General features: G+C 42.5%; 1 protein-coding gene across 3 annotated transcripts in view; it reads left to right on the top strand.

The window, feature by feature from the left end:
* The window catches only part of PTPN21 (protein tyrosine phosphatase non-receptor type 21), a 67,642-nt gene that overhangs the window by 8,945 nt on the left and 39,597 nt on the right, over window positions 1-19,100 (top strand). For all 3 annotated transcript variants that reach the window (XM_048485340.1, XM_048485339.1, XM_048485338.1), the window contains exon 3: window positions 18,923-19,092. In XM_048485340.1, coding sequence (XP_048341297.1) covers window positions 18,923-19,092 — 170 coding nt within the window. The remainder of the gene's footprint in view (window positions 1-18,922; window positions 19,093-19,100) is intronic.

The following is a 19,100-nucleotide window of genomic DNA, read 5'->3' as shown; positions in this document are numbered from 1 at the left end:
AACCCTGATGTTCTGGTCACTGTATCTCAAAGGGACACTGCAGAGCTGGGAAAAGTACAGAAGAGGACAATGCAAGATGATTAAGGGGTTGGAGTACTCCTGTGAGGAAAGGGTGAAGAGTTTTCAATGTAGACAAGAGACAGCTAAGGTGGGAGGTGGGGGACACGCACATGATATAGGGTTATAAAATTATGCATGAAGCAGAGGGTGTGGACAGATAATATTTTCCCTACCAAAATGCTGGAACTTTAGGGCATCTTGTGAAGTTGATAGGCAGTAAATTCGGGATGGCCAAAAGGACTGAGTGCACTACTGCATTTATTGTGATTAAAATGTGGAGGTTGCAGGAGAGAAAGGGGGGATATAAATCCAAACTCCTCCTCCTCCTCCTCCTCTTCTTCTTCTAGAGGATGTATAATTGTTCCCACTCATAGACAGCTTGAAGGAGAACTTGATACTTGGAGGGCAGATCTCTCCATGGGTACTAGCCATAGTGACTAAGGAGAACCTCCCCTTTCAGAAGCGGTAAATTTCTGAATACCAATGCCAGGAGGCAACATCAGTAGAAAGTCACAGTCTCTTTGACTTGTGTTAGCCCTCCCTCCAGGGGTAACTGGCTTGCTGCTGTGTGAGCCAGGATGCTGGACTAGATGGACTACTGGCCTGACACAGCAGGGCTCTTCTTATGTTATGGTCCCAGAGATAGGCATAAAAACCTGTGAGCAATACTCATGGAAATTTTAGACTCCAAAGTGGGTTTGAGTGAGAGGAATACTCCCACTGGTTGCAGTGTGTGTTTGGCTAAATATCTGGTGATCTGCAGTGTTCCTTCACCCATTTATGTGACAAACAAAAGAAAATAATCCCAGATGAGCAAAATATGCTTCATTTGTTACCAAGAGGCTGCAGATATTATTCATGCTCCCTGTACATGCTTGTGGAGGTCTGGTGTTCCCCATGTTGCTTTCTGGACTTTCAAGTAGCATTGTTGTCCCCTTAATTTTATCCTAATCTGTCCTTTTGTCCTACATTTTGAAGTGCTGTTGCTACTGCCAGGGATTGCAATAGTGGCACAGTTTTACCTAGCAGCAGCTGCAGAGCAGTTCATTTAACCAAAGGTCTGGAACATGTGATCTTTGTGTCCTGTGAAAATCTGATTAAAGATGTGAATGTCTTGGATTTTCCCATTTTCCAAGGGGGAAAACTGGGTATGCAGAGAAGCACTTATCACCCCTCCAGTGAGTGCTTTCAGAATGAGGAAAATGGGTGTTAAGACCAAGTTTATTCAGCTGAGGTGTTACCACAGAAAAAGGTCCACCTATTGTGGCCACTCATCTTATTTCAGACATGTTTGTTGAGGCAATTCAAGCCAAAATAAGAAGAAACTATTAGAAAGGAAGATACTGTTTAGACTTGTGGTGTTACTAGTAGTTGCTGCACCCTCTGAATTTCTGGGACTGGAAGAACCCCTTATTCTCTGAATTTTCATCTCCTTTATTTCTCTTTTAAAACAATTTTGGTTTTCCAACCTACTGGAAAATGATAAACCAGTGCCTCAAAGTAAAGTTACAAAATCAGATTTAGGAGAACAAACCAGACTGCTGACCTTGAACAGATTTCCTCCCCTCAAAATACATTCTTTCATGGATTATTTTGGCAGGGGAATGACTTTGTAGCAAAAGGCAGATGTAGATGGTGTGGAAAATAGAGATAATGTTAAAAGCAGTGTTCAGGAGAAACAGAGAAAACATTTTTGGCTGTCCAAAGGTGTGAATTTTTCTCAGACATTTCCAGACCATTGCAGCCGTTTTAAATCTACCCAACAATTGTTCCATCTGCTTCCTATTGTCTGACATGTGGTGTGCAGTTGTGAGGGCCGGACCGCCTCAGCTTGAATGCCCTTCCCATCTATTTGCCTGATACCTGTTTTTGATTTTTCATCACCCAGTATTTTTCTTATTCCATTCTGTTGGACTGAGTGCGCTACTGCTGTCGCTAGATTTTGATGTTAATAAATCCTGCCTTTCAAAGGAATTTTGTATCTCTTCTGCTGTAATGTAATTCACTGCTAATCTTTCTGGTTTTAATATTTTAAAGACTTTTTAATTGTTTTAATAATTATGTTGATATCTACATCCGCAGAGATAGATCAGTAGATGCAGGCTGTATTTAGTACTATGTACAATATATTTATTCTACTGGGGCAATGTAGTGTTTAGAGTGCTGGATTAGGGAATTCAAATTCCTATTCTGCCTTAGACCTGTCACTCTCTCTGTCAACCTAACCTAGGTCACAAAGCTATTGTGAGGGTAAAATGGGAGAACAATCTGCTAGGTGCCATTCTGAGCTTCTTGGAGGAAGGGCAATTTAAAAATGTACTAGATAGATTAATTTGCCTGCAACCCAGCTTGTGAACAGTGTTTGGTAGAGTTTGTGGTGTATAAGTTTTTAACATTAATCATCTTTCTTATTCCATATTTGTCCCCAGGGTGCAGATAAAAATCTGCACTATAGGGCTTCATAGGATAGCAGCACTGTGACGGCTGCTTGGTTCTGATATGACCAGTAGTTTGTTACTGGCCAGGTCAGAACTAAATGGCCCCCACAGTGCCCACTTTCCCGTAGGTCTGTTCATTTTAGCCATTTCATTTTGGCCATTTTAACATCCCAATCTGCCTCTGCTAAGAATCCTTTCTTATACTTCCTTTGTGGTGTGAGCTTCCATGTTGCAAAACTAATATTTAAAGAGCGGGGTGTGGTAATGTCTCAGTGGGATAGGGTTGTGGCTCAGTGGTGGAACATCTGCTCTGTGGGCAGAAGATCTGAGGTTCAGTTCTTGTGTTCTACAACAAAAATGGATAAGGCAGGGTAAAGTGCTATCCAGACACATCAGACTTATGGTTTTCAAGTCAAGACATGGGCAGAGGTTGTTTGCCAGTGCATTCCTCAGTGCAGAAACCCTGAACTTCCTAGGTACATTTAAGTACTAATCAAGGCCAACCCTTCTTAGTTTCCAAGATCTGGTGAGATTGGACTAGCCTGGACCATCTGGGTTAGGATGGATAAGGTAATACGTGATGTGAAATTCCTCAGTCTCAGACTTCAGAAAGCTGCTGTCAGATAGCCACTGACTTTGGTAGACCAGTGATTTGACTCAGTATAAGGCAACTTTATGTATATATTACATGTGTCCAAAATCCTGACCGTGTAGAGTAGTCACTCTGCAGCTCATCCTTCTGTCTGCACTTTTCTACTTATCATTAGAAGCAGCAGCAATGGGGCTGTTCTCCATAAGGCCTAGCGAAGGTTGTGTGAGAAAGGCACCTTTGCTGTTGCAGGTGGAAGAAATAGGAGCTTGTTCCTCAAGGACAGGGAAGAAAAACGAGTCCTGGGCAACAATGCAACCAGGGTTCTGGAAGAGATGTCACTCAGGAGCTAGAGAAGAAGCAGGGAAAGTATGCAAAAGGAGACTGGAATGCTTGGGGCTAGAGGGTGTGCATTAAGTGGTGGTAGGGAATGATGAGGATTAGGAGTACGGAAGTAGTTCAGATTGTTATCGTTTATTACTCAAGTGTGGGATCTGATACCGGGCACAGGATTTGGAATCTGTTCATCTACCATGGTTGTAAAAAAACAAAAAAAGGTGCCTAGACCTCTGCAGTTACAGATACTTTACTCACATTATGTGCACTGCTTGGTGAAGTCTTGAAAGCCAGATCGAGACTGGGATTGCCAGAAGGGGAGGAGTCTCTTCTGTGATGAGTGTTCTGCCACCCAACTGCCAAAATCTGATGTCTAATACCAGTCACCACACCTGCTCGTTTTGTCTTCCCTTCAAAAATATTCTGAAACCTGAATAAATTATGCAGAGTGCTCCTCAAGATAAACGGGTGTATATTAATTGAGTCTGAGCATGGAATGTTGTGTAAAATTTAGCTGGTATTTTGCCACATACCACCCTGTCTGCAGTGAAGGATGGAGAGTTGAGCAATCTGTTTTCTGTCTCTGGGCCCATCTTCTTTCTGGTGTGTGTTTCTAATTGTCAGATGTTATAAACACGATGATAGGGAAAGCGAGTTACCAAAACCCAAGTCACACTGCGAAGCACATTTTGTGGTATTTGTAGAATGTGAATTTGAGGGAATGTAAATATAATGTGGATCTTTTGTGACACACCCAGGCCAAGTCGTAAACATGCCTTCATTAAATTCCACGAATCTGTGTGGGCAGAGTGCAGAGATGAAGGAAGGGAGGACAGTCATATTTTGCTGTTGGACTATGCTCAAGAAACTAAACACTCCCAAAGGAAGTGCACGCGAAAGACATTCTATATTTGGGGCAAAACTTGATGTGACATGGGGGGGGGGCATCCCTTGCTCTCTCTCGTGCTCCCACTGGATTTTTATTTTAATTAGAAAATATCCTTGAAAGGCTGGGTTCAGAAATGGAGATGCAGCTTAGGGGTAGGAGTTACCCCCCTTTTTGCATTTTCCTACTGAAAAGTCTTCCCCAAGTTAAAAGCCAGTTGTAATGTAGTGGTTAGAGTATCATGCAGGGGTCTGCAACCTGCAGCTCTCCAGATGTTTGTGGACTACATTCCCATCAGCCCCTGCCATCGCCAATTGGCCATGCTGGCAGGGGCTGATGGGAATTGTAGTCCATGAACATCTGGAGAGCCGCAGGTTGCAGACCCCTGACTGGATCCACCAGAAAATCTCCATGTCTGTTGCAGAAGTATGTTGCAGAAGAAAAAATGGTGTTGGCTGTTTGCATTAATTTATTCCTGTTGTATCCCTACCACTCCTGTTGTACCCTCACCCTACCGCTTCTGCAAGGCATTGTGCAGGTGGTAACAATAAGAGGCTGTTACTCTACACACATGACTGGGTCCAGCCTGGAATCTGGGAGATCAGAGTTCAGATCCTTATTCTTGCTCGGTGATCTTGAGCCAATCCCTCTCATGTTCCTCACAGAGGCCGTTTCCGCACGGGCGGAATATGGCGGCCTGGGGACGGCAAAAACGCCATCCCCAGGCCGCCATTTGCACAGGGGGCACAGCTGCATCGCAGCCGCGCCGCCCGACCGCCGCAAAGCCGGCGTTTCCCCAGTGCGTTTAGAAGCATACTTGTTGGGGAAACGCCGCCTTGAAGCCGCTGCCGAGCGAACGGCAGCAGCTTCAAGATGCCCCCCCCCCCACTCCCTCCCGGCACTTACCTTGTCCCCGGGCCTCCGGCACGTCGGCGAGGCCTGGGGACACGCCCCCTGCCCCGCGCCGCTGGAGCAGGCACGCAGGGCCGGGGGGGCGTGTCCCCAGGTCTCAGCGACATGCTGGAGGCCCGGGGACACACCGGGGCGGCCGGGCGCCGGCGCTCCGCAGCGCCGGCATCCCGGCTCTTTCCAGGACCATCCATGCGGATGGTCCCAGCGTCGTCGGGTCAGCGCGAAATGCGCCGACCTAGCCACTTCCGCCTCCGTGCGGAAACAGCCAGAGATGTTGAGAGGATACTGTTGGGAGGGCACTATTTTGGGACAAAAATTACAAAGAAAAATAAGAGTCTGGTTACTTACTGGGAGTCGTGATTATAGAGTTCCTATGATTCCTAATGACAAGGGTAGCTGTGGCAATTGCCTGAAACTCTGTGGTAAGATTAGCATAGATCCCAGCACCAAGTGGAGTACAGTGTAGCTATAGAACAAACAAAGGATAGTCACCACACTGCTGGCCACAAATACAACACTATAGTGAGAACAGTGCAATTTAATCAAGAATAAAGTACAAAAGAGACAATAGAATATGCAGATATGCTTATAAATTCCTATATGATATACTCAGCAGCAACAATGAAAATACTTACTACATGAGAGATCAGTGGAAAACCACTTGCAACAGTTACAAATGCTGCTGTTCTGCAATTGTGTAGTATTGTTCCTAGACACACCTTCAAACAACTTTCATGGGCATTTGTCCGCCAAAAGAGATTCTGCTATAACTCTCAATAGGAAATATCAAGTGGTCAAAGAGTTCCAAATTTACATTCAAGTAATCAAAGTTCATAATTCCAAACACTGACGTTTTCATGTTTGAGTGAGTTACACTGTGGCAAATGAGAGTCAGTGTAAGTGTGGAGTTATACACATTAAGACCAAAATCCTCTCTTTCAGTATGTTGATAGAGACTGAATGGGAGGTGAATGGCCAGGAAAGTTCAGGGTGGAGGTCAGGGTGGATAGCTTAATGGAACTGTCAATCCATTGTGAAGCAGTGGGTTGAAAGGCCAGTTCTGTTCTAGAAACTATTACGGAAGAGTTTGAAAAGAAAAAAAGGCCAGTGTTGGAATACCCTTATAAAGGTGTACTATGCTGAGGCTGCATTTGGAATACTGTTAGTAGTTCTGGCTACTGGTTGTCAAAAAAAAAAGGAGGATATTGCAGTGCTAGAAAAGGCAACTCAGATGATCGTGAAGTATCAAGAAAGGATAGGGAGTTTTCTTGTGAGGAAATCCTAAGGAGCTTGGAGCTTTTTGGTGTAGAAAAAAAGGCAATTAGGGGGTGATATGGTAGAAATTTACAACATTATGCATGATATGGAGAAAGTAGATTGAGAGAGGCTCATTCCGCACATGCAGAATAATGCACTTTCAAACTGCTTTCAGTGCTCTTTGAAGCTGTGCGGAATGGCAAAAACCACTTGCAAACAGTTGTGAAAGTGGTTTGAAAATGCATTATTTTGCGTGTGCGGAAGGGGCCTCTTTTTCTGCAATCTCTGTAGTTTGAGAATTTCCAGGCATTCATTGAAGCCTATAGTTAGCAGATTCAGGACAGACAAAAAGAAACTCTTCAATCAAAGTGTAACTAACTTGCAGAATTCTCTGCCATAGAGGCTGCTAGTGTGAAGGCTGCTGAACTCTGTCTAAGAAAAACATGTTAGTACGGTCAGTTGAGGTGCAGCAGTTTCTGTTTACACATTAGAATATAGTCCCGAACAAGTCTGAGAATATCCTTCATTTTTACACTCTGCCTTTGTCAAAAACATTACTCTGTGCATTATTGAAAATATATTGTTGTATAATTAAACTGAATGCCAAAAAATGTATTTTTATTTTCCAACAGATTGGGGTAGGACTAGGTAGGCACTAGGACCCAGGCAGAGCATTCTACAACAAAGAAGGTCCAGCATGTTGAGTTCTGTGGCAGAGGAATATGCAACATCTTTTTCTGAGACAGACTATAGTTTACTGGCTTGAAAATGGGATTATGACGCATAGGCTTGTTGGCTACATAGAAACTCCATGTTTATAGACAGTAATCCTCTAAATGTTGTTGCAGAGGGATGTCAACAAGGCAGAGTTTTGGCCTCCATGCCCTGCTTGGAGCCCGTGTAATGGGTGCAGCCACAAAATGACTGCCATAGCTTATCTTTAGTAACACAGTGAAGATGCTTGTGGTAAGGTGGTAGCTGCTGCCAAAACAATGTTTTTTTTCAAATCTGTACAACCAATTAAATCTCCTATGACCAGAGGCGTAGCAAGGGGAAAAGCGCCCGGTGCACTGGTGTGTCCTCCGCCCCTATCCCGCCCCAAAACACCCCGCCATGCCCCCGGAATGCCCTCGTCACACCCCCACAGGGGTGCGAGCCTGGTGCTCTGCACCCCCGTCTCCGTGGAGCTACACCTCTGCCTATAACCAATCAAAAAGTTTGGTGGGTAGAACTTTCTCTCAGCCCTTCTGCCTTTCTCAAAACACGTGATGTGCACTAGCAAAAGTGTCAGCCGGCGATATATTGGGGACCCCTGATCTACAGCTACATCTTGTGCCTTTACCATCTTTCTCATTTCCAAGTCTATGGCTGCCAGAGGATCTGCCACCTATTTTACGGAGGAGTTGAAGGTAGTGAGGCCATTGTTTTTGGCATCTGTTCACCTGGAGGCAGAGATGGGAGTTGCCTTCTAAAAAGCAAGTATGCTGTGAAGGAATCTGGAGACCGACTATAAGTCTGGTGTCTGAGACCATGTTGTTCATCCAGTTGGCTGGTGCTAATTAAGAGAGTATTCTACAAATATGTTTCTGCTGCATAAATAAGCAGGTAAAGTCAGGGTTGGCATGACTGTAAGAGCAGCTCCGTGAATGTTACGATTTAGGCTGTGACTCACAGTCTAATTAACATACTTGGACTGCATGCAGCCTGTTGCATTGAGGATTTCAATTAGCAAAAAATTGGCTTAAACTCGGTTACTTTGGCCAAACCTGTTTGTGAATAGTTGCCTTAAGAGGTGATATGGTTTGTTGCAGTGACTTGAAAACCTGAAGAACAGAATAATGGAAAAACCAAGAACAAGTGTTGTAGCTAATATCCATGTTATATGATTCTGAACAACATATTCAGAACTAAAGATATTCAGAACCAAAGATAACCTTTTTAGATGACGTGGGCAACAAAGCAAAGCTCAGCAATTTCCATCCAGTGGATTATTATACAACAATAAGGAATTAACACTTGGATGAGACCTCGGAAGCTAAGCAGGCTCGACCCTGGTGGTTGCTTGGATAAAAGTAAATTTGGAGATGCTAGGCGAAGGTAGGCAATGGTAAACTCCCTCTGAATGCCTGTCACCTTGAGAACCCTACGGTCATCATAAGATGGCTGTGACTCGACATGGCGATTTATATTGATGTGATTAATGTTCAATGTGGCCATATCTGTGAATACTTAAATGTGGAGACTGGGCCCATGAATAAACCAGGCAGATCTTTCTGCAAACCTAAGAAAAGACTGAGGCGTGGGAGGCAGCACCTCTCAATAGGACCAGTGCGAGGGAAGGAGAGAAAGCTGAAGATGGGGGCAGATAAAGGTAAATTGACTGGTGGGAAGGAAAGGGAAAAGGAAGCAGGGGAAAAGGGAAAGGCTATCAGGGATTTCAGGGAAAAGAAAAAGGAAATAGTAGGGGAGGGGAAAATGAGATACCCCCTGTAAATCCTTGCTGGGGCCCATTTATAATATCCTGCTGATTTTACTCTGTTTCCTAATAAAATATTTTTGGATCTCAAAAAAGTGCATGTATTAAAAATAATTTGGATAGGAAGAATGTCAGCATGTTAAGTGGAAAGTCTTCTGAAGATTGTAGTTAGCAAAGGAGAATGTTCTTTTCCACTGTCTGGCCTTATTTTGAGAGTACAATATAAATCTTAATAGTTTTGTTCATGGTTATTAGGTATGACTATAGTCAAGCATCTTCAATCCTTTAGTAATTTTTGCAACGATCTACAAATTATAATCTGGGATAGATACTGGGAACACAGAGAGGGCCTGAATATTTGTATCCACAGGGCATATGCATATTGGGAAATTGGCCCAATGGGAAAAGGTTAAAGCCCTCAGTAGTCCTAGTCCAAACTGAGGCTCCTCCATGGCTACTGTTTGCAAAGAACAAAACCACTTGGAGCCCTGAATGTAGACTTTCCAGCTTGTTGTCTAGTTTTGACTCTCAGATAAAAGTCTTTTTAGGTTGATGTCAAAGACCTGGCTGTTGTGGACTTTCTGGGCTGTGTGGCTATGGGCTGATGGGTTTAGCTCCTAATGTTTCGATAAAAAAGAAAGAACACTTTAATTTCTGGGATAAGGACATACGTTTTAGAGTGATGCCTAGAGGAAAATGAAGCAGGCATCTTAATCCCAGTGGTGTCATCACTGCTGGAAAAGCCCTGTCATTGGACCAAACTACACAAGATGTGCACCCCACATCAGGACAAGTAATGCTCTCGTGGCTGTCTCTATTCAGGAAAATTGGGGTTTTTTGCTGGGGCAAGAGGCAGAGTCTCTTTCTCCCTTGTTCTACTGTCCCAATCCAGCAGCAGAGCAACTACCTTGCAGAATATCCAAGGTTCAATATCCCAGACCTCAGCTGGAGACCCTTGAAAGCTATTTCCAGAGTATATTGTACTGACTCAGTAGAAAGCAGTTTCACGTGTACCCTGATGATCCTGGTCTCTGAGGCCCATTAGCTTGCTGACTAGAGCCTAGTTTTACTGACTAGAGCCTGTTTTACTTGAAAAATTCAGAGCACAGACCAAATGTAGCCCTTCAGGTAGAAACTATCCTTAATGATATGAAAACTGAATACACCTATGTGTTGGTGTGACTAACTGATGTTTTGGGGCTTGCTGATACCTCTGTGCTGAGGATTAGTCTGGCTTGGGGCCTTACTTGAAGGGTTTTTTCCCTCCTTGTTCTGCGAGTTTCATTACAAAGGCATTTTCCAAAGCTGTTTTCAGATGTGATTTTGTGCGACTAAGAGGTGAAAGTATAGTCTTCACTCCCCCACACGAGGTCTTTTAGCATATTGTTCAGCATAAGTGGATTTAAGTACATAAGTGTTGTTGAAACAACAACTATGATTTCACACTGTGCTCTCATATTCAATTAGGTAAACCACCCCACAATTGCCGAGCTGTTTGGTTCATAAAGATTCACTACTGTGTCTCAAATGTCAGTATGAGGTAACTTATCCAGTCTCGCTCAAACCCATAGGTCACTCACTGGCTTTGATGACTTTAAAAAGATAACTAGATAATTCATGGGTCTGTTAGTGGCTAAATGGGATTTTTTTTTCCAGAGATAGTGGACTTGAATACATGAAGCAGCCTTTTTCTCAGTCAGACTATTGGTCTGTCAAGGTCAATATTACCTTCTCTGACTCGCAGCAGTGCTATAGTGACTCAAGCTGACATCTTTCAGACCACATCTTTCTTATTTATTTATTTTTAAACTGGAGATGCCAGGAATTAAAGCTGGGACTTTCTGCAAGCAAATTAAATGCTCTGTGATTCTACTACAGAACTCTCCTTATCCTTCTAACTCAGGGGTGTGAAACTCGCGGTCCTCCAGATGCTCATGAACTACAATTCCCATAAGTCCCTCCCAACATGAGTATTGACTATACTGGCAAGGGCTGATGGGAATTGTAGTTCATGAACATCTGGGGAGGCCGCGAGTTTGACACCTGTGTTCTAACTGCTCTTCGAAGGGGGCAACAGTGTGGGAGAGCTTCATGCCTTGTTTGTGTACTTCTCGGAGGTACTAGCTTTGCCCCTGTGAGAAACAGAATGCGCAACTATACTCACTTTCATATAAAGATGTTGGAAGATTGTATATTCTTCCCCCACAGAACAAAGCATGCTAGACCTTCTTTGTTGTGGAATGCCTGCCTAGCTTTGCCCCCTGTATCCATTTGAAAGTTTGAAATTGAAAGTGTTTTTTGGCATAAATGCTCTTGCAGCAAAGTACCATGTTCAGTAATGCACAAAATAATGTTTTTGACAAGGCAGAGTGTAAAAACGAATGATAATTCTCATATTCGTTCAAGATTACATTCTAATGCGAAAGCATGCAGTTTTCTTGACGGCTGTACCTCAGCTGACTGAACTAACATATTTATGTGGGACATAGTATAAATCAGGGGTGGGCAATTATTTTTTCCATGGGGCCGCATAAGAAACAGAAAATATTGTGGAGGGCTGGGCCAAAAGGCAGGGGGGCCAGTCAGGGTCATCTGGCGGGCCGGATGTGGCCCCCGGGCCGTATAATGCCCAGGTCTGGTATAAATGGACTGTGTGATCCAGTATGACTGCTCTTATGTGGAAGAGCCAACTATGCTCCATAAGATGGAGAACATTTGTTTATTAATCATAGCTGGCCTTGAAGAAGATCTCTAGCCATATCTGCTCTAAGATCCTTGGCTTACATTAAATCCTTTCCCAAGCATACTGCCATTTCCCCTATCTTTAGAAAGATAGTAGTTTAGTTCCCTTCTTAACTCTGTAGATGGAGTAGTCCTTTTGGCTTGCTATTCAAGTTTTTGCCAGGAACACTGTACTTAAACCTGTAATTAGAAGGCAAAATCTGGCACTTAAAAAAAGTTCTCTTTTCTCTTGAGCTTCAAGAGCTTTTAGAAACTAAAGGAAATGGTATCGGTTATAAGGATACTAAAACCTGCTTAATTCCTACAAAGCAGTTTGGCTGGTAAGGTACTTGCTACATAATTAAACTCCAGAACTGGATCTTCCATCCTGGCTAGGAGCCATACTCAGTACACACCAGCTACCTGTTGTCCTGAAATGGGAAGAGAGGGAAATCTCAGATGCCAGATATTTATAAGCTGGCACTAACTTGTAAGAATCTAAGCCTAGCCCAAGCAAAACCTTCTGGTGTGTACAGTCTTTAATTATATGAAAACCTTTCTCCAAATGGTTAGCTGATGTCCTGCACAGCATTTTGTTTGCCACAGTATACCAAAAAAAAGTATTCAAGCTCTTGCTGGTTGGACAATTGAAGGGGGAACAGTTACAGTTTCTGAAAGCACTGATCTGTGCCCCTTATCTGTTCATTCTCTAAATCTCAATAGGTTTTAGTGAGATGCAAGAAAGTGTTCATCTCTGTATCCATGCTTCTTTATCCACACAGTTCTGGGCAGCATTTCATTTCACAGTTATACTAATGTGTGATAAAGGGATGGAGCTTGTTAATACCCTTCTTTTAATGGGCTTGATATTCCAGCACCTATCAGACGGATTGCAGAACAGGTTAATCCATTAAGTTTGGTGTTTCTGCAGATTAGTTTTTAAAATAAGGAACTGGACTCCAGTAGCTTGATAGGCACTGAACTAGCCCCTTGACCTTGAGGGAGAAGGAACAGAATGTTAAAAACAGTTGGGCATCAGATGGAAAAGGGAAGTCAGGGAAGATAGATGTGGAGCTGGCCAGACTGAACTCGTAACAGCTTCATCGCAGCCTGGAGAAAACAAACAAACATTAGAATTGACACTCACCACTTTTACCCAAGGAGTCCTTATGGGGGGGTGGGGGATTAAAAAGCATCAAAGGAAAACATTTGTTGGTCCTAACTATGCCCAAAGGGACCAAAGATCTCAACAGCTTGATATATCCTTTGAGGCTATATTTGGCATGTCTTTGTTCAGTTTCTCCTCAAAATGTTCCGTATAACATGGGAAGAAGTAAAATACACCCTCCCCACATCATATCACTTAGATTTGGGGCAAATTAACAGCTTCATGTACAGCAATCAGTCCTATAGGGCAGTTGTCCCATAATAATAGACATCTGAGATCCAGACTTAGCTGGGGAGGGAGCTTGTCCTTGATCTCAGCACTGTTCAGCACTGTTGTGTTTAGGGAGGGGCGTATCTTAATCAAATTTCCAGTCAGTCCCCACAGCTCAAATGTTGGGTTACTGTTAAAATAGACTACAACAAAGTTTCATCTGTCTGCATAATGTGAAAACATAATTAACATGTTGGGGGGGAGGTGAGGGACTTCATGTTCCCAATTTCAAAAGGAAGATATAAACAGTCACAGTTGGATTGTCTTGGACTATATATGTGCTGAAATTTCAAGTTTTGGGGCTGAGTGGAAGTGTCATAATTTTTATTTTTTTCAGATTTATGTCTCACCTTTCCTAACTTTGTCAATGAGTCTGATCCACACATCTCTATTTAATGTATGTTATAGGCTAAAAACTGATGGTCAGCTGTTGCATGTTGCTAATCGCCTGTAGCCTGTCTACAAATAATTCTCCTTTCCAGTTGACTGAATGGCTGCATAAGATGATGTACCATGATGGCTGTAATGTTGTACTTCCAAGCCACATGAAGTTATTTAATACCAGTACCCGTTTCTGCCAGAAATATTTAGCTTGTCAGTTTGTGAATTCCTTCCATAGCTATTGGCTGAACTGCTGTGTTGTCATAGAAGCTCAGAGATAGAGGAACCGAGATGAAGAGCATGGACTAGCAGAAGAACAAAGCCTTGATTATTTCCCCACTCTTTTCCTTCATCTGGAATGTTGTTGGTTTAGTATATGTTTGAATTGGCCCAGTATATTAATAGGCTGTAAGTGACCTTAAAACGTCTACTTTTTGCCTATTACCAGCTATTATCAGTTAGAAAGTGCAGTGGAGGGAGGGAGAAGGGAAAGTTTAAGCAAGAAATTGTTCTTTTTTCTTTCTTTTATATAAACATAATATTTAGTGTTTACAAGCAACCATTTACCCGATGTATGTACTGTTAGTGACAGGACAGGGTTAAAGGGAATAAGGGAAACATTTAATTAGTTGCTTTTGTGTTACAAAAATATGATTATTGATTCAGAAGGTAGAAGTTAGCGTTGTAATAATATAATCTATGTATTTCTTTTTTCTCCTTGTTTAACCAACATATTACGTTTCTTTGTAATGTTTTTTGTTTGATTTTTCTACACTGGTTATATTGATCTTTGGTGATGGGTGCCCATAATTGTTGGTATAAAATGGTGATGGTTTATGGAAAATTGATCAAAATTATTTTAAGAAAAGAAAGTGCAGTGGAGAATTCCTTGATACTATATATATATTTTTAATGTTGATTTACCTGCAGCACAAGATTATATGCAATACAGCTAAGGCTCAATGCCTTCATTGTGTAATCTGCCTGGAGTCTCAGTGAGAAAAGTAGAGTATAAATTTAATGAATTATGAACACATGAAGGTGCTTTATATGGAATCAGACCATTGGCACGTCAAGGTCACTTATGGTCTACCTAGACTGGCAGCTTCTCTCTAGGATCTCAGGTAGTGGTCTTTCACATCACTTTCTGTTTGATTGTTTTAGCAACTAGAGGTCGAACTTACGGTTCAGTTTTTGCACTTTGACTGTTTCATCCTGTATATTAAAGAGTAAGTGGTATCTTCTCCCCACCCCCCCTTCCCTATATTTCACATGTTCTGTAAGTGTACAAAACTCTTGCATTTTTGGACACAACAAAGAGAGCATCTAGCCAGAACAAAATTGCGTAGAAAATCTACAGCCCTTTCTGTCTAGCGTTGATATACTGCCTTCTGTTTGAATGATGAGTATGTTGCTAAAATACATAAAACTTACAACAGTGTTAATCTTGGAAGCTTAGCATAGTTCAAGAGTCACGTCATTTCTGTAGGGGTGGACAATCTTGTGTGCTGCTGCTCATAGATCACTTTAGGTATGATGAAAAAGTGATTCCCTTTTAATTCACTCACCATCAATATTCTAGACTGCTCAAATGTCATCAGGAGCTTAGGGAGTTAAAACATACATGCTCCAGGCTTAAAGAAGCTGTGTGTGGGGATGGGAGATGTTGTCTTTTAGCCTCCTTCCACCCAGAACTCCTTTGGTGTCTCAAATAGTGGGGTTTACTGAGTCTGGCGTTTGTTACTTTGATAATCTCTTATCAGTGCTAGTGCCATGGGGATGAATGAGATTGTCCTGTGCTTTCAAATATGCAGAGATCATAATCAGTGTTCATGTTTGTGTACCCTGACAGGGGAGGGACAGTTTGTATCAAGCTGGGTTGTATTGGTTCACCTGTGTGACAGAATTGTTAGCTATAAAGTAAATCACAAAAGGCAAACGTCTGGTTTCTGTTTCAAAGATTTTGCAATCTGGATTTAAGTGCAGGAGACCTTCAGGAGTGGGAAGAATAAGAAGAGAGAGTTGTAAATGGATGAAGATGTTTCTTCTAACTTCCCCTCTGAAAAAATGCCACTCAGATTTTAATTTTCTGGACATTTTGAAGCCATTAATACTTGTTTCCCCTGGGGTGGGAGGAGGCTGTAAACATTTCAATTTGGGGGGAGATTGAAATATATGCAATACCTTGTTATGACATCTAAACATATTTTAGTACTTGGAAACATCACGCTAGCGGCACATAAAATAGTCTTGTTTTTCATATTCATGAAGTGTCGAGTTTTAGCCAAACAAAGTTGTAAATAAACCCAGTCCTGGAGAGAGTGCTTCACACTGGTACACCCCATGCACATGTTATCTTATCTTTCACAATACAAAATGTAGGAAAAAACGTTGAAAATAGAAACCATAAATCTTGCAGTGAATACAGGAAGGGTTATTACTTAGAGTTCAAAACAGGCTTTGCACTGTCACAGTGTTAAGGACTACCAGCAGATTTGGATATATGGGCAGGGACTGTAACTCAGTGATGGAGCATCTGTATTGGCTGCTGAAGGTCGTGGGTTCAGTCCCAGATCCTGGAGAGTCATTGGCAGTCTGAGTAGATGATACTGACCTCAATGGACCAAAGGTCCGATTCACTATAAAGGAGATTTGTGTTCATGCTAATTAAACTAAATGTGAACTCCAGTGGTGTGTTGTTGCTACCTGCAGTGAGTTGCAAACCAGGCATTTTTTTCTGTTCATTCAGTTCCAACCTTAATGGCTTTTGCGCCATGATCCCTACCATTAGCCTTCTGTGGTGGTCAGTGGATACTCCTCCTGTTTAATCCACAGAAAAGCTGGTTGTGTCCGATCCAGTAGGTTATATCCTTCTTCTCTTCCGTATGCACAGAAGTTGCATCACCTTTGTCTAATTCTATAGGCTTCCTGTAAAAAAACAAAAAAATTCCATACACAGTTCTTAGAAATAATTAAAAAACCTTATCATAGAGGAAAGCATTTTACTCTTTCAAGAAAAGACACTTCAAAGGATTTTTTAAAAGTGTTTCCCCAAATTTCCAGGATTTTTTTTATTAGAAAAACTGGAAAAATAAATCCTTGGGTGAGGGTCAAAAATTGTATTTTGCTCTGGGATGAAGGAGAACTCTAGCTCTGTTTCCTAGAGCGTTTTCCTAGCAGACTGATATCATGCTCTGTGTGTCCGGAAGTAATGTCGGGGCGATGCCAGGGATGCTCTGGCAATCATCAAAACTCAATTGTTTAACCTACAGGTGTCAAACTCGTGGCCCTCCAGATGTTATGGACTACAGTTCCCATCATCCCCTGCCAGCATGATGCTGGCAGGGGATGATGGGAACTGTAGTCCATAACATCTGGAGGGCCGCGAGTTTGACACCTTTGTTTTAACCAGTTTTGCCCAAATGCCAGAGTGTTCCTGGCACCTGCTGTCAACACAGTGTTGTCACTTTCAGGCATGTAGGAGTAATATCAGTGTAGTGCTGTGGATATCATTGCTGGGGAGGCCTTCCTCCCATTGGCAAATCACCCTTATGGCTGCCAGGCCCACCTGGAAGCCCTAGTACTGATTTAATTCTGGCAATATGGAAAATTTGTGCCCCTGCAGCTAAGATGGCCCATAAGATCACGCTGTCTTTGTTACAAATAGTTTCCTTTTGATTTAGATGTGAGGATTAAATAAGCGTTTACTGATCACTGATGTTGGCTCCGTGACAGTTCAACAACAGTTGCTAAAACAACTAGATATTTTAACGACCAACTTAAAACTGTGTACAAATCTGAAGTTTATTGTTGCTTTACATTTGCTTCCATAGCAGTCAAGCCAGCTACATACATTAGCACCTGAGAAGATGAAGATGGCGTTTGGAGGGTACTTTTCAAATGGTGCATTGTCTAAGGCTAAAAAGTCTTCTGCCTTTTGTCAGTTGCCAGTTTTGGCTGCCACTCAGAATTTAAGGTTTTACCTCTCACTCCTGAAGTCTGGTTGATTGGACTTTGCACAGCGCCAGGTGCCAAGTCTGAACCAGTGAAATGTTGTAGAACTTCGTGACAGTAGCCTGAGAACTTGGAAGTGCCATCATATTTGGAAGCACAACTTAGCTCAGTGATTCATAAAACTATATGCCAGAGCACACTTCTGTGCCTTGAGAGAATGTCTTGAGTGTCTCAAGGAGTAAATTTGCAAACATATGCCAAAGTTCCTTTGGGCCTGAGATATCTACCAAAAAAGAAGACTATGCACTGCATCTCAGCGTGATTGACTTCTCTGCCCACACTTCTTTCCAGTTGGCTGTGCTGGAGTTGGGAAAGGTGCTACGTGTTTGCATCATGTCTCACCAGAGCATTCAACCATACCTGATGCAGGTGTCTACCCTCAGAGGAGACTACTTGTTGGACCTGTGCTTGATGAATGGCTGCTCTTAGCAGATCCTGTTTCAGTGAGGTGGCATACCCAGGACGCAACCACTTCTTATTTGCGTCTGTCTGTCTGTCTGTCTGTCTGTCTGTCTGTCTGTCTGTCTGTCTGTCTCTGTCTTTGGTGTCCCAGTGAAACATGTTTCCAGTTCTAATTGAGAAGTGCATTTGCTATCCAGTAGGGTTGCTGTAATGTCACTACTGGGAAAACATGGAAGTGATGTCATGCTCCCCCCATCCCAGGAATTGGCCAAAATTATAGAGTTTTTGGAGATTCCTAGGGAGGACCAATATTTCCAGGTTTCCACTGAAAGTGGCATTGGTTCTCTCTACAAATTGCCAAAATCTCTATGCGTTTACAATAGAGTTTCAGCAAATTCTTAGTATTAGCAGAAGTAATGGCCACTCCCATATCCTCCCACCCACACTACCCCTTGTCTGCCCTGGCAACCCTGTGTATCCAGAATTTGGGCAATACTGCTCTGGATTCTTACAGTGTCTAATTCAAATGACAGAACCATTGAAATATCTTTGTTTCATTTGTTTCTTGTCCTGGAGAAGGTAATAGATGTGTACAATTTTGAATCTGGGAAACACCACAGCAATGACGTTTGAAAATATGGCAGCTAATTGGCAGTTGAAATGGTAGTCCACAGAAGGAGGTGAAGACCAGAAAGGTCATGTGAGAGAGGTGAGTCAGAACTGACAAGGAGAAGGAAAATGAGCTACCCCACCACTACCTTGAGTCCTCTTAGATTTCTTTTTGTGATACTCTTTAGATTACCATGTACATTGATACTGCTTTCCAAACAACAGATGATTTCAGTATGAGAGGCATTCCCAGCTATTTGTCTCCCTTAATTCTCCATGAAGATGAGAACTAGGATGCCGTTATATTGTGTGTAGGCTTCCTTCATAAATGGTGTGCAGTTTGTCTCCTCTTATAAGTGAATACTTACCCATTCCTTTTCCCTTTTCTATCTTAACCTTTCAGATTACCTATTTTAGCCTGTGGTATTACAACAAGCAAAACCAGCGCCGATGGATAGACCTGGATAAGCCTCTAAAGAAGCAACTGGATAAATATGCATTGGAGCCAACTGTATATTTTGGTGTGGTGTTTTATGTGCCTTCTGTCTCTCAGCTGCAGCAGGAGATTACCAGGTGAGTGG

Source organism: Sphaerodactylus townsendi, linkage group LG02 (assembly GCF_021028975.2).
Source record: "Sphaerodactylus townsendi isolate TG3544 linkage group LG02, MPM_Stown_v2.3, whole genome shotgun sequence".
Lineage (NCBI taxonomy): Eukaryota > Metazoa > Chordata > Lepidosauria > Squamata > Sphaerodactylidae > Sphaerodactylus > Sphaerodactylus townsendi.
This window is presented reverse-complemented; position numbering and strand designations above follow the sequence as displayed.